Here is a 13,181-nt window from a genome sequence, read left to right on the forward strand (position 1 = left end):
CTCATCGCTCCCCCGCCCCGCGCCGGGGGCACGCGCGGGGCCGCTCGCCGCGGTCCCTCCTCCCGACGGCAACAGGCCGGTCTTCCCCGCCGAGTTCGCTCCGCGGCTGCAGAAGAGGTTCCTCAAGCAAGAGCGAGCCACGCCGGGAGAAGAGAGATCTGAGCCGCCACGGCGAATGCCCGGGAGCAAAGGCGCGGAGCTCTGCCGGGACAGCTTCACGTAGCCCGGCAGCCGCTCCACTCGGGCCGCCCCGGTACCTGTGGTGGGGCGCGCCCGAGCCCCGGCAATTAGACCCGGGCGGCGGCGGCGGCGTGACGGGCAGCGGCTGCGGCCAATGGGAGGGGCGGAGGGGCCCGGCGCCGGCCAATGGGCAGCGGCTCCGGGCGGCCCCCGGGGGCGGGCCGCGGTGTGGGGTCGGGGCATCGCCCGCACGCGGCAGCGAGAGCGGCCGCGGCCTCTGCCCGCCCGGCGGGGGCGGCCGCGGCTGCGCCTCATTCCTGCTGTAACCGAGGTGATGCGCGGCCTCGCGAGCAAACTGGCCCGCGGGGGCGCGCCGGGGGCGGCTGTACCTGCCGGGAGCCGCCCGGCGCCGCGCCCTCGTCCGCTGGGAACGGCGCCAGCGCCGAGCGGGAACGCGCGGGTCCGAAGTTTACGGTTTAAAACCCACGAATTTCCCCCCAAAATACTTCTCAGGGGCGCTTCCAGACGTGCTGCGTAAAGCCCTTAGTGAAGCTCGAAGAAGTAAGAGGGAAAACTCGGAGCAAGGCGAGCGGCACAGCCCGTTGCGCTCCCGCTCAGAAGGAACCGGGAGCAGGTGCCCGTGGCGCTCCCTCCCGCGCCGGGACTGGGCCCGCGGGGCCGGGCGAGCCCGGCCGACAGCCCCGTCCGTCCCTCGGCCACAGCGTCCAGCGGCTGCCAGCTGTTCTCCTGCGGGGCAGAATTTATCCCGTCTTTAGTTAGGAAAATAAACAATGCCAGGTAATCTGGATGATTGCTGCTTTATTTATCGCAGGCTCAGAACTTGAAGAGAAATAGTTTAGCCATGAAGCTGAGCAGTGTAATGCATGGTGTCACCCAGCAAGGCTTGGTTGTGTCAGGGTTTCTGTTTGACAATTTGCTCTGCTTTTCACAGATATAATCCTTTATCTCTGGTATTTATCAGTCTGTGCATCAGCCACTTCTTAGTGCATTCTGCCTGTTTCTTGTTCGATCATACTGAACTCACAAAAGAAATTTTGGATCTTGCACAGTCAGATGAGACATCTGAAATTCTGGTTATTATTACCACCTGCCTTCGATATTGTATTTTTGGTAAGGGGTTGGGTACATGTGTGTTTGTGCATCGGCTGAGGGAGAGACATCTGTTGTTGTGCCTGAGGGACCAGAGAAGCTTGCAAGCAAACTATTTCTAAATGATAGACACTGGTGTTCATTGTAGAGGCCTGTTTCTCCCACTAAAGATCGGGTTTAATGGTCTGCTTCATGCAGATCCTCATTTTAGGCAGTCCTGTAGACAAGGACTGAAAACTGTCACTCATATTAATTAAAACTTGTTTCAGTTTCTTGAGAGGATGTACCAGGAGGGCACAAGTGGTTAAATTAACCCTTTACTATGTGAGTCATGTAGTCCAGTTGTTTTGGGACCTGAAAAGAAGGAAGTTTTGCAAGTAAATCATCTGTTGTAGTTGGATGGAGAAATAAGTATGCTTTGGAGTGTAACAGCTATGGAGAGAAAAAGATCAGTTAATACTTTCTCAACACTTCAGAGAGATGGACTGCCATAGTTTGATTTCTTGAAGCCTTTTCATTTCCTGTCTTGTGGAAAGATTTCATTAAATAATTTTTCAAAGCATTTACTGCAATGCTTACAATAGATGTGAGTGTTAATCAATAGAATCAAAAGCAAAGCACCTCAGTATTTGAAAACTGTATAGAGCTATTCACAGAAGACAGATGCAAGAATGCTTTTCACAACTTGGATGCAACTCATTTGTAGGACAGACTCCTGAAAAGAAGCAACAGCTGCATAGTCCGATCCAGGTGTCGCCAGTAGTAACACAACTGAAAGGGAGGGCGCATCATAGAGCACGGTTATAAAAACTGAATTTCTTATCCAGGAAACGTTCCTGGGGATGTTGTTAGCTGCCAAATGCTCGGGCGTTATTCAAGGAGACTGCCTGTGTTACAGGAAACATTTGGCCTCGGGCAGTATGGAGGCGGGTGCTGGAGGTGCAGCCGCAGCACCAGGACGGGGATGGGTTCGGGAACGGGCTCGGGAACGCGGATGCCGCCGGCTCGGCCACGGCGGGCGGGGGCCGCGCGCCCTCTGCCGGCGGCGCGGGGAGCGGTTGCGCGCCCTGGTCGGATGCCGACAGCAAAGCAGCAGCGGGCAGGAACGCTTGGCTTGCTTTGAAATGCGCTGGGAGACTGATGTAGTCCGAAAAATACTGATGAACTGCTTCAACACGCAGGGGGCAAGGGGATGCGCTGTTGCGAAGGGCTGCAGGCCGCGGGGACGCACGCTGGGAAATGCTGAGTAGCTGCAAGTCTCCTCCGCCCCCCGAGCCGCACGGCGCGGACGGCGGAGCGCGGCTGCCCCGGGCACGGACAAGCCCAGGCTTGCCCGGAGCTCCGCCGAGAGCAGCCCTGGACGCGGCGTTGCGGAGGGCAGGCTGCCCTCCTTGGCAAAACACATACCCTGGCTACGAGCCCCAGAATGCGTGCGGAGGGGTTTCCCCTCGATAATTCTGTGTCATACCTGTCAGCCCCAGCTGGGTGTGTGCTTCCTCCACGTCCTCTCCAAACTGTGCCTTAGCATTTATAGTGGGAGCGCTTTTATTCACCCACCTGTGTTCCACCGAAGATGTATCTTGTAAAACATCACCTACCTACCACAGGTCAAGTTCTCCTTTCTGATGGTACCTGAAGCTGCCGCCTTCCCAGAGCAGATAAAATAAAACAAATACCAATGAAACATCCAAGAAACTTCAGATCCAGATATGTACGAGCGATTGCGTTTAGAAATCCTGCTTCTTACAGCAGAGCAATGATGAAAATTTGTAGTATTTAAGTTTAATGGGACTTGCAATAATTTTGATTTGATACCATTTCACATGGTCAGCTTTTAACTAAGAACATAATTATCAAACAATTAAAAAGCACCAGAACTGTGATTTAAGACACCTACATAGGTACAAGCTACTAAAGACACCAGTGTGTTTAATGCTTTCATTACCATCATGTCTATTTCTAAAGCAGTTTTCACAGCGACAAAGCACTCGATTTCCAACGACAGACTACAGAGGGAACTTTCTAAGCTCAAGCATTTCCAAATGTTCCTTTAGGCTGACTGTAAATGGCATGATTCACCCCCCTCAGACTGTCCCCTAGCAACGAGTACAACCATCAACAAAGCTCCACCATTCATCTGCTGTCTGAAGTGTAAGTTGCTGAGGGATGGGAATAACAGAATTCATGAGGTTACAATACAAGAGTTAAACTCATGGTAATCAGGAAAGAGATTTTTCTCCTCCTTTGCTTGGGACTGTCGTTAAGCAGCTTTCTTGTAAATATGACTTGACTGTTCATCAACCAACTTCTCAGCTATGGAGCAAGTTTGCTTTAAGTAGACTCTGGAGCTGTAAACAATGTGTGCCAGGAGAAAAAGAAGGTGGTTGGAAGATAGCTTTGGTCCTTGCAATATTAGATTCTGAAATGCTGTTTTCAATATTGTTTGTTTTGTTTAGACAAAAGTGGTAAAGAAATTCGAATGAGAGTAAAAAGACACAAATCTGTACGTGCTACCAAAACACAAAAAGTGTTAGAAAGTATTTGCTAATGTGCCTTGGATCAATCTGAATGTGGGGGCCAGGGGGAGGGGGCTGGGATTCCAGTGATTTACAGTCTATGGGTGGTATCTGAAGCATTCAGAGAGAAACTCCCAGAAAAAAAACCCCTAGAATTAACCTTCAGCACATGTTTGTTCAGAGCTGAAATATAAGCCAGCTGCTTAGGCTCCTGAAGAGGCTAACATAATACAGAATCTAAAATACAAAGAGAGAGAGAGTTTGGGCAGAATAAATATCTCATAAACCTCTGAGTCCATAGAAAATAAACAGAGAGTCAAATACACAAGGCAAACAATAAAGTTAATACAAGCAAAAGATATGGGGAGGAGATGAAGGGGCACCAGGAGTTTATGGCTCTTTGCATGAACCTGAAAGCAAGGTAGGAGTACTCAACATCCCAGGCAAACACAAAATGGTGACATAACCTCCTTGACTTGAACGCTTCAGAGAGGCAATGAGTGTCACAGCAGTGGAGGAATGCCCATGGGCCTGCAAGAAGAGAGAAGAAATTAATTTTAGTTGGATTCACCACCTAAAGAGGTGCTAGAAGCAAAGGCTGATCCCGGCAATCTAATGCAGTGAGCTCAGGAGATACAGCAGGGTGGAAACTTCATGTCCAGCAAACCAAGAAAAATGTCCTCAGAAGCAGCAGCAGCAGCAGCAAGGGCAAGGTGTCTTGCAGGCTTTAAAGGCACAATAGGTCCTGGTCTGTTGAGAAGGTGATTACTGAAGAGAATAATGGTGTAAATGCATGGGCACCTTACCCAAAACCTTGTGTTCTCATCAGGGCAGGGAACATACCCCAGGCAGAAGACTGCCATGTGTGTTTCTCAGTTTCTTTTGCTTTGAAGAAAAGAACTATATCAGCAGCACTAACTGGGAATCATGAGACAAAAAAAAGAACCAGTAGACCACACTAGGAACTGATATTGACTGCTTTAAAAGAAAAATAGGGAAGCATAGAAAACACAGAGCAAACTAAAATGTATTAAACATATTTTGCTTATGTTTTAATAATATAAAAAATATTTGAAATAATAAGTATCAATTCCTATCAATCATAACTAGCAAATATCCTTATAAAAACAGAATGTGATTTTGAAGGTTTGATTCCACTTCTGGGAATTTTAGGTTTTCAGGCTGCTGTTTTGCCACTTTAGTTTCCAAGAGTGTATCAATATCTGTATTGATGACACTGGGAGTGAGGTAAAAATAATAGGCAAGCACAGCTGAAAGTTTTATAAGCAGCTTTGGGAAATACTTAGGCTGGCTAGCGTTGAAGGAAAGTGTAAATTCAAAGGAAGGAAAACCCTCCAGAGAGAAGTTTACAAAGCCTCAGCAGGGAGGTAGATGGCAGCAGAGCTGGGACCACCACCTCTGATATCTACTAAGGGCAGAGCCATTTCTTGGAATAGTGAACAATATGGCAGTGAGGAAATTTGGGACCCTGCTACCTGCTCAGATAGCATCCCAAATTCATTTCTGTGTGCAAGAGTCACAGATGTGGAAAGAAGAATTCAAGGAACTAATGAAGGACTCCAGTTTTGAGGGGTTGTGACAGAAGGCACAAAACTAAGGTTGTCCAGTGGTAGTGTTAGATAGAGTTGTTTGAAAAGACAAATTGGTGGTCAGTATTTTATGTATCATGTGCACTGACTTAATGTGCAGAAACACAGAAGGTGCCTTTAATTCTAGCTGAATTATATAAAAAATTAATGTTATTTAGAGAAGGTCAGTGTGGACAGAAACTGACTTTAAATCACATGAACTTGACTTATTCCCTTAGAGGTGAGACTTTTTAAATTACAGATGCTTTAGAGAATTGTTATTTGCATTATAACACTGGTATTTCACAGATGGTGGAGTGACAGCAGACTCACTGCACAGCACACAAGGAGTCTTCTGTGGTGACAATACTGTTCAACTTCATTTTTTAACTTGGCTATTCGCATCTCCTACCTGTCTTTATGCTCTAAAGCAAGACCTGTAGGCAGATTACCAATTAGGATAACTCAGTTCTATCACTATTTGATGTATAGCAGCTGGGGTACCCAAAAAGCAGAGACAGTTGGACACGTTGTACTGGTACAGCCTCTCTTCCTGACCTACATCAGCCCCATGCCATACTCTGCTATATATTTTACAAAGGCCAGTAGGATGCTGCAAGCTGCCAGACACAAGAGAAAAGATTAGCCATGTCTAAAAGCTTGGGAGCATGATGTATGGGCTCTAGGATGTGTGTACTTCCAGAAGGAATGCTAACCCACACTGGTACATGTGGCCAGGGAATGCTGCTGAGCCCTCTCAGGTGGACAGCCCACCTACAGTATCTTTATGCACATAATTTACACTTGCTGAGAAGATCAGTGCTAATCAGCCCAAATTATCCCCATTCTGTATTACAGATTTCATGAGCATAGTTCCACCCTGTGCCAGAGAATTTCCAGATCTCAACCTAAACCACTAACACTAATGTTGTTCCCATGGAGCCATTTCAGAGTCCTGAGACAGATACTGCACATCCCTGGGACATTCTAGAGTGCACAGCAAGGCCAGGAGTATAGATCTGAGGTCACTGTAAATCAGTGGCTATTTCAAACATTTGCCAGTAGCATTCTGCTTTTGTAACATTACCTACTGGTTTATATATTATTTTTACATTGTTCATAAATACAATTGGCATACAGAAAATGGCATCTTCCCCCTCCCGTTTTTAATTGCCTTTTTTTTCCCAGCAGTCCACAGGGGTTCATTTCAGCTTTCAATTGTTCTATTAATTTATATTAAATCCTCACAAGATTCATACTCCAGTGAATGTGGTTGCAACTAGAGCATTATCAAATCAAATCTACAAGCTCATCAGGTAGCCAGGCACTGATGAAAATCATGAGAGAACCATAGGACAGAACCACAGAATATCACAGGTTGGAAGGGATCCACAAGAGTTGAATCCAGCTCCTGGCTCTGTACAAGACAAACCTAAAATACATGAAGTTATGTCTCCCACACATGAATTAAGACATTAAATTATGGCTCTGACTGAAGATGGGCATTACAGGCTCTCCCACAGGGGGTTTTCCTTTATCTGCAGCATGCCCACATGCTCCGTTCTGAACTGAACTATGAGCTGTATATTCCTTCATTTCTTTTGGACTCCAAAAAGAAAAAGTGGTGGAGAACATGCTCATGGAAAACTTCTCTATTTTGAATGCTTGCTCGGTTTTACATGTAGGCTGTGGGTGACCCATCTCTTCTCCTGCTTTCACAACTTACCTGGAATGGGAGTTGATGTTCTCAAGGCAGGGAAACTGCAGAGCTGCTCTGGCAGGGAAACTGCAGCACTGCTCTGGCATCCACAGCACTGCTCCAGGATGCCTCTGCAGTTGTAGAACAGCTGAGAGGGTTAAGGCTCAACTTCGGTGGCCACTCTACAGATGTCAGGAAACATCATTTAGCAAGGCAACCAACTTCACTGTGCTGGGCTGAAAAGGCAGCTGCCTGCCTAACAGCACCATAGCAGCAACATGAGAACAGAGCCCCATCACTGCTCCAATTAAACATCTCTGCAGGGATGCAAAAACACAGGCAAACCCAATCTGAACAGTTCCATCCTTAGCACATTAAAAGGACTGGGCCTACCTGGCATTTAATTCCATGAGAACATGATGCCTCACCTGGGTGGGCTATGAGGGATGGATGAATGAATAGCCTGATCTTTGTTGCTAAGCAGGCACATTACAGACAGCACATTCTAGAGACAACTCACTGTTTAGATACACCAGGTTTTAGATCCTTTGACCTTCGTGATACAGGAGATCTCTTTTGTGCTGATGTGCACTGTTAATCTGAATGCAGCCACACTCTGCACACATTAGAAGAAAATCCGGAAATATTCCAGATCACCTGGAATTTCTTTCATTAGTGTGTAGGTTCCTTGAGGGACCAGGTAGTACATATACATTCTAACTGGTATTCCCAGTAAGTCTAGGCTCAAAGCTTGGAAGTTCATCCAAGGAATCAGCATCAAGTCTTTCAGTCACTGTAGGAACAGAGAGGCCTGTATGGATGATTCAAACACCCTGGCTCTTGTCTGCAAATACTGAAGGGTTTGCCCTGTAAACCATACATCAGGGCACAGTTAAAATGCAATTAAGATGACTGAGCCATGCTTAGTACAATACACATGCAGGTCTCTGAGGAGGAGGACAAATGGTTTTAAAAATCAGCCCAAAGAAAGATCTAGAACAGATACTGTTTCCTAACATAACTTCTTCCACCAATAAACTCAAACCCACTCTTAAGCAACAACTTATCCATCACTTCTTGCAATCCCAGTATTTTTTTCCCCCTAAAATACATTTCAAGATTTCCAGAAATACAAAAGTGAACATCACTGAGCAAGAGTATACCACCATTCATCTACTTCCAAGTTCCATGAATATTTTCTATCAGTGCAGACATGCCCTGTCAGGCTATGAGCATTAGATAACTGGGAAGACAACTAACCATCCAACCACAAATCAGACAGCATTAAAAGATGTGCAGCCTAATGTTTTACCAGCCTTTTAAAGCTTCATAGAAATATAAAAATTTCCAATATTTCCTCATTTCATTATTATTTTGGCCAAGCCCAGTAACTACAGCTTAATACTTCTTCTCTTAAATGTAATGTTTCAAAATTCAAGATTCCTACAAGTATTATGAAAGTATCTGAAAGTCTGGAAGACTGCAGCATCAAACATCACAAGATTCAAGCACTCAATTGCTAAAGGAACAGAAAAAAATCTTTAACAAAAGTGTTCCTTTGACCAACTCAGAAGAGTGGTTTCCTGAGACAGAGCCTGGAGACTTGCAGATGAATGTACGGATGAATTTTGAGAGCTTTATGCGCAAGAAAAGTTTGACAGCTTGAGCTGGATTTAGGTTCTAATTAAGAAAACCTGCAAAATTGCAGATTTCCTTGTCTCAATTTCTGCTCTGACACCAAAGTTGCAAAAATCAAGTTTCAGACAGTTTGTTGTAACAGCGTGGGGGCTCAGCCTGCAGCAGATTGTGTCTAATCCTGTTGTGACCATGTGCATAACTCCTGACCTCTGTAAAACTGCTGAGAATTGCCCTGTCACAGACATTTCAAATACACTGTAAAAACACAACCTTAGAAAGTGATCACAAATGAACTCTGAGGAAAAGATGGCTAATAAATTCTCCTTAATGCACACTTTTATTTAAATCCAAACTGGCTGGTATGTACTCACAAAGCCCAACCACTGAAGCTTTACCTTTTGTGGTTGGCACAGAACCTGCCATGCCATCTACACCGTTCAGAAACAAAGTGCTCATCTACCCTTGGGTGTGATCACCTGTGATCCTGCCTCAGATTCTCATTTCTCTTATTTCTCTATTTTCTTATTTCTTTGTATTGATACATTTATGTATTAAACATCATGATTGTTGCAACCTGGTGCTTGGAATGCCCAAAAGGAAATCAGCTCTTGAAAACAGATGTAAGAAAGGAACTGAATAAACAACCCTTCATAGGAAGCACTGCTGTGCAAAGCCATCTTCTGTAAGGAAGCAGGATATAATGACTGATTTCAAATGAGTATTACTTAGACTTTTGGGAAAAGGGCAAAGAAGGTGGTCATTGATTTAGACCAAGTTAATTGCTGTTTTTCAATTGAGTATTAGAATAAATTTCAAAAGATGGTGTCCTTGTAAAAAGTTTATTCTACAACCATCTTTTATTCATGAAAACTGGAATTCCAAAGGGAATCAAAGATTTTTAAAAAATACCACTAATGCTGTTTTCCTTCAGCTTTAGTTATTTCTTTTTTATTTTTCTAAGTCAAATGAGTCAGCATATTGGCATTCCTAATTCATTCATCCTGCATTTGGTGAGTTAGTTACCATCACTGTTTTGCATTATGAAATTTCAGTCTCTTTGGAATACTAATTTCCTATCTAGAGGATTAATTTTTTTTATTTCATCCTGATTTTTCTCTCAACGGGTGCTGCTGTAACTTTTAATATAAAATATTTAGTCACAAAATAGTATTGCTTTTATGCATATTGTTGCAAGATTTTTTCCTCCGATAAAAATGTTACCATCTTCCATAAAATTCTCAACATATTAAGAACTGTGATGCAGAACAAAATTACACAGTGTGAAACAGGTACCAGCACAACAGTGAGATTATATTACATCAAAAAATTTTAATGGTCCCAAATATATACTCAACAACTAAGCATACACTCAGGGGGGCAAAAAAAATTATGACACAAAAGTGACCACATCTAGAATTCCACTCAATCTTTAATCAAGAAGGGACAAACAAATCCCCCACCTCAAAAAAAATTTCTGCAGTTTAAAGGGCAAAGGGAACAGATTTAAAAAAAAAGAGGAAACTTTATATTCGGCCCTCCCCCGCAGAGGTTTTTAAAACCTGTTGTATCTCGAGTAAAATGTTCAGAATGTACGATTTCAAAGGCAGGTCTCTTTTATACAAAGAAACTGCTGGCATTCTTAACTAGTGAAGAATTATGGCAAAACCCGCCTTTTCTTCAGAAGTCTCATACATGGTCCAAGAAAGCATATTCTGATTGTAGCAACTGACCAGCCAATCCAGAGTTCCACTAACAAAACTCCTGCCCTGTTGGCTTTTTTTCTTTTTCTTTTTTTTTCCTTTTTTTTTTGTTTTTTTTGTTTTCCATTTCCTTCCCTGAGAAAAGGGCAACATGTGGTCCAAGCTGGAGAGCTCAAAGGCATAAGTCTTTCCCCTAAATGAAGTATTTCTCCTTCTTCTGCTCCTTTGAATTGGCACTTGATTGGCAGAAATCCATTTGTATAGGTTGATCTGTGTCATACACAGTAATTCACAAAAGATTGCTGCTTTGCTGTGGGTTTGTTTTGTTTTTGGAAAAAAATCCTTCCCCAACTGGTACTATTCTTCAGCAGTTGCCATTATGATGACTCAAGCTTTGCTTTCTTTGACAAAGGTAAAGTTTCCTCTTTATCTTCATCTTCATCATCCTCTTCATCATCATCAGGATAATCTACAAGCCCAACGAGGCCTCCCTACAAAGACAGACAGAATTATTATAATTAAGAGAATGTTTGTACATTGATAATTCATTCACAACTGCATTGTAACATGATGTTTGCACAGAATATTGCCATAAGTACACTGGTTCAGAAGGTTTTGAATAAAATAATGCAGAACAAAAATAAATCCTTCAGTATGAATGAAAATGACATTATCTGAGAAATGTTTAAATTAATAATTCCAAAATGGGCTTCTACCTATCCAACTGGAAATATTGCCAGCTGAAATTTAAGTAAAGCCAAAAACTGACATGATTTTGCTAAGTGTCACTGCAGCTCCATGTGTAAAGACATAGTTTATTTTAACTGAGCACAGCTGACTGTACTGAGCAATCTGTAAGCACTTCAGAAACAAATGCAGAATATCTTCAATTTAAATTTTTGAATTATGATACTTTTAGAACACAGTTTGTCTTGGCAAAAGTTGAAGTGTATAGTGACAAAGAATTGTTTTGAATAACATAATTGAATGATGTGTACAGGTTACATAGTTTAAGTAACTCATCAGCTGAAAATGAAAATGTTTCTAATATCACTAAAAACTCTTTTGTATTGTAAATACCCACAAATTTAAGATTAGGCAGCTCTGGACCCTTGAAGAAGCAGCATGAACTTCTGAAAATTCCCCTAAGTATACTATGTTGCAATTCTGAAGCATCAAATACTTTACTCAAAGGTCTTATTATTTATTCAGGTGCCTAATAATGGACACTCAAACCAGAACATTTCAGTCAACTGTATTCCAAAATACAACTTGAAAAACAATTACACACATTCTGTACAGTCACATACATGTAACACTGACTACGCTACACCTAAAGCAATAACATCAGGAAATTAATGAAAAACCCAATTTCAACACTGTTTCTAGTTTGTGACTGGCATGTTTTACTCTGCAAAAAGATAAGATAACCTTCTGCCTGAATCCAGGAGTGTTTTTCAGTCCACTGCATGTTCCCTTTTGTAACCTGACCATTTTTCTTTTGTCACCAGTACTTGAATTTGTGGAGTCAATACTGTATCCAACATAATCCATATGTTAAGACTCCATTTCAAACTCAAGGACTTACACTGTCTGGGAGAGAAAAACCTCTAATAGACTGAATGGATTTGCAAGCCAATTCCATCCCTTTTAAAAAGCATTTGATTAACTCTTGGGTTATGCAAAAAGTTTCCTCCACAGAAGTGTCCTTAGGTTCTTCCATGAGCCAAACACTTCTGATCTAGGTGTTTTCAGGAGAATGCAATCCAAATGCGAACTCTTAAGCCATATGGCTATGTTTGTTTGGCTATGTCCAAAATATGTATTTTATCTGTCAAATACCTCTGTGCAATTTAATATGAGTACAGAGTTGTCTGTTTTTGACTGTAAATACCACTGCTAAGACCAACTAATGGCATGCTTCCTACTTGACCAGTCTGGGCGTTAAAAGAGCTTTTATTTCTTTCACATACAGCAGATCTCATTAAAAATGATGACGGTCAGACAAGACGTACACACAAACCAGACAGTCCATTACTGCTTAACTTGTTGGGACTCACAGGAACTTCAGAGAGATGCAAAAGCAAACTCCTACGCTGTAACAATAAAGCCAACCTACAACCACTCAAAATTACCTTAGTTGTAATAGCTGCCATCTGAGATGTGCTTTTAGAAACTGATCCAGGTGAGCCAGGGGACCCTGGAGACCCAGGGGACCCAGGAGATCCAGGCAGATTACTTGCAGATGACTGGCTGGTAAGGTTAGATTTTGTACCACTGGAAAAAGAAAGCTTGAAACTCGGGCTCTGGCGACCTGAAAGGTTAGTTTTCAGAAGAACTTCTTTTTCTTCACTCTCTTTCACTGGAAAGAAAAAAAAAAGGCAAAAAAAAGAAGCAGTATTATTGAGTGAAACATTTAAATCCAAATCACTATTTGGGAAAAGGCTTAATACTTTATGTATAACTCAGTTAAGTGAGTCATCACAGACTTCTTCCTTACTACTGTACCACCTACCAGTGGTTGTCACTGGCCAGAAATGAACACTTTTTGTTCTACCAATGGTATCACCTGATCATTTATATAGAAAATTTTGAGTTAACACATAACATTTAATTATAACTCAAATAAAACACTGAAAAGCTAGACTATCAGATAAGATTTTAATTCAAATGCTTTAAGAAGTCTACAACACATTTTGTATCATTCTGCCTCTAAAGACAACAAAACTTTTTTAATATGTGGTCCACC

The 13,181-nt window shown here is 42.8% G+C and overlaps 1 protein-coding gene and 1 long non-coding RNA gene across 2 annotated transcripts in view; both read right to left on the minus strand.

Moving 5' to 3' along the window:
• Window positions 1-982: 982 nt before the first annotated feature.
• LOC132329272 (uncharacterized) lies at window positions 983-7,916 on the minus strand. Its single transcript, XR_009487010.1, has 2 exons — window positions 7,122-7,916; window positions 983-4,337 (listed from the first exon to the last, which is right to left on the minus strand). It is a non-coding gene; the product is annotated as an uncharacterized LOC132329272 (long non-coding RNA).
• Window positions 7,917-10,041: 2,125 nt separating this feature from the next.
• PPP4R3A (protein phosphatase 4 regulatory subunit 3A) overlaps window positions 10,042-13,181 on the minus strand; it is a 41,643-nt gene continuing 38,503 nt past the window's right edge. The window contains exons 14-15 of the mRNA XM_059850164.1: window positions 12,568-12,794; window positions 10,042-10,923 (exon numbers count right to left, since the gene is read on the minus strand). Coding sequence (XP_059706147.1) covers window positions 10,810-10,923; window positions 12,568-12,794 — 341 coding nt within the window. The 3' untranslated portion in view covers window positions 10,042-10,809. The remainder of the gene's footprint in view (window positions 10,924-12,567; window positions 12,795-13,181) is intronic.

Source organism: Haemorhous mexicanus, chromosome 6 (assembly GCF_027477595.1).
Source record: "Haemorhous mexicanus isolate bHaeMex1 chromosome 6, bHaeMex1.pri, whole genome shotgun sequence".
Lineage (NCBI taxonomy): Eukaryota > Metazoa > Chordata > Aves > Passeriformes > Fringillidae > Haemorhous > Haemorhous mexicanus.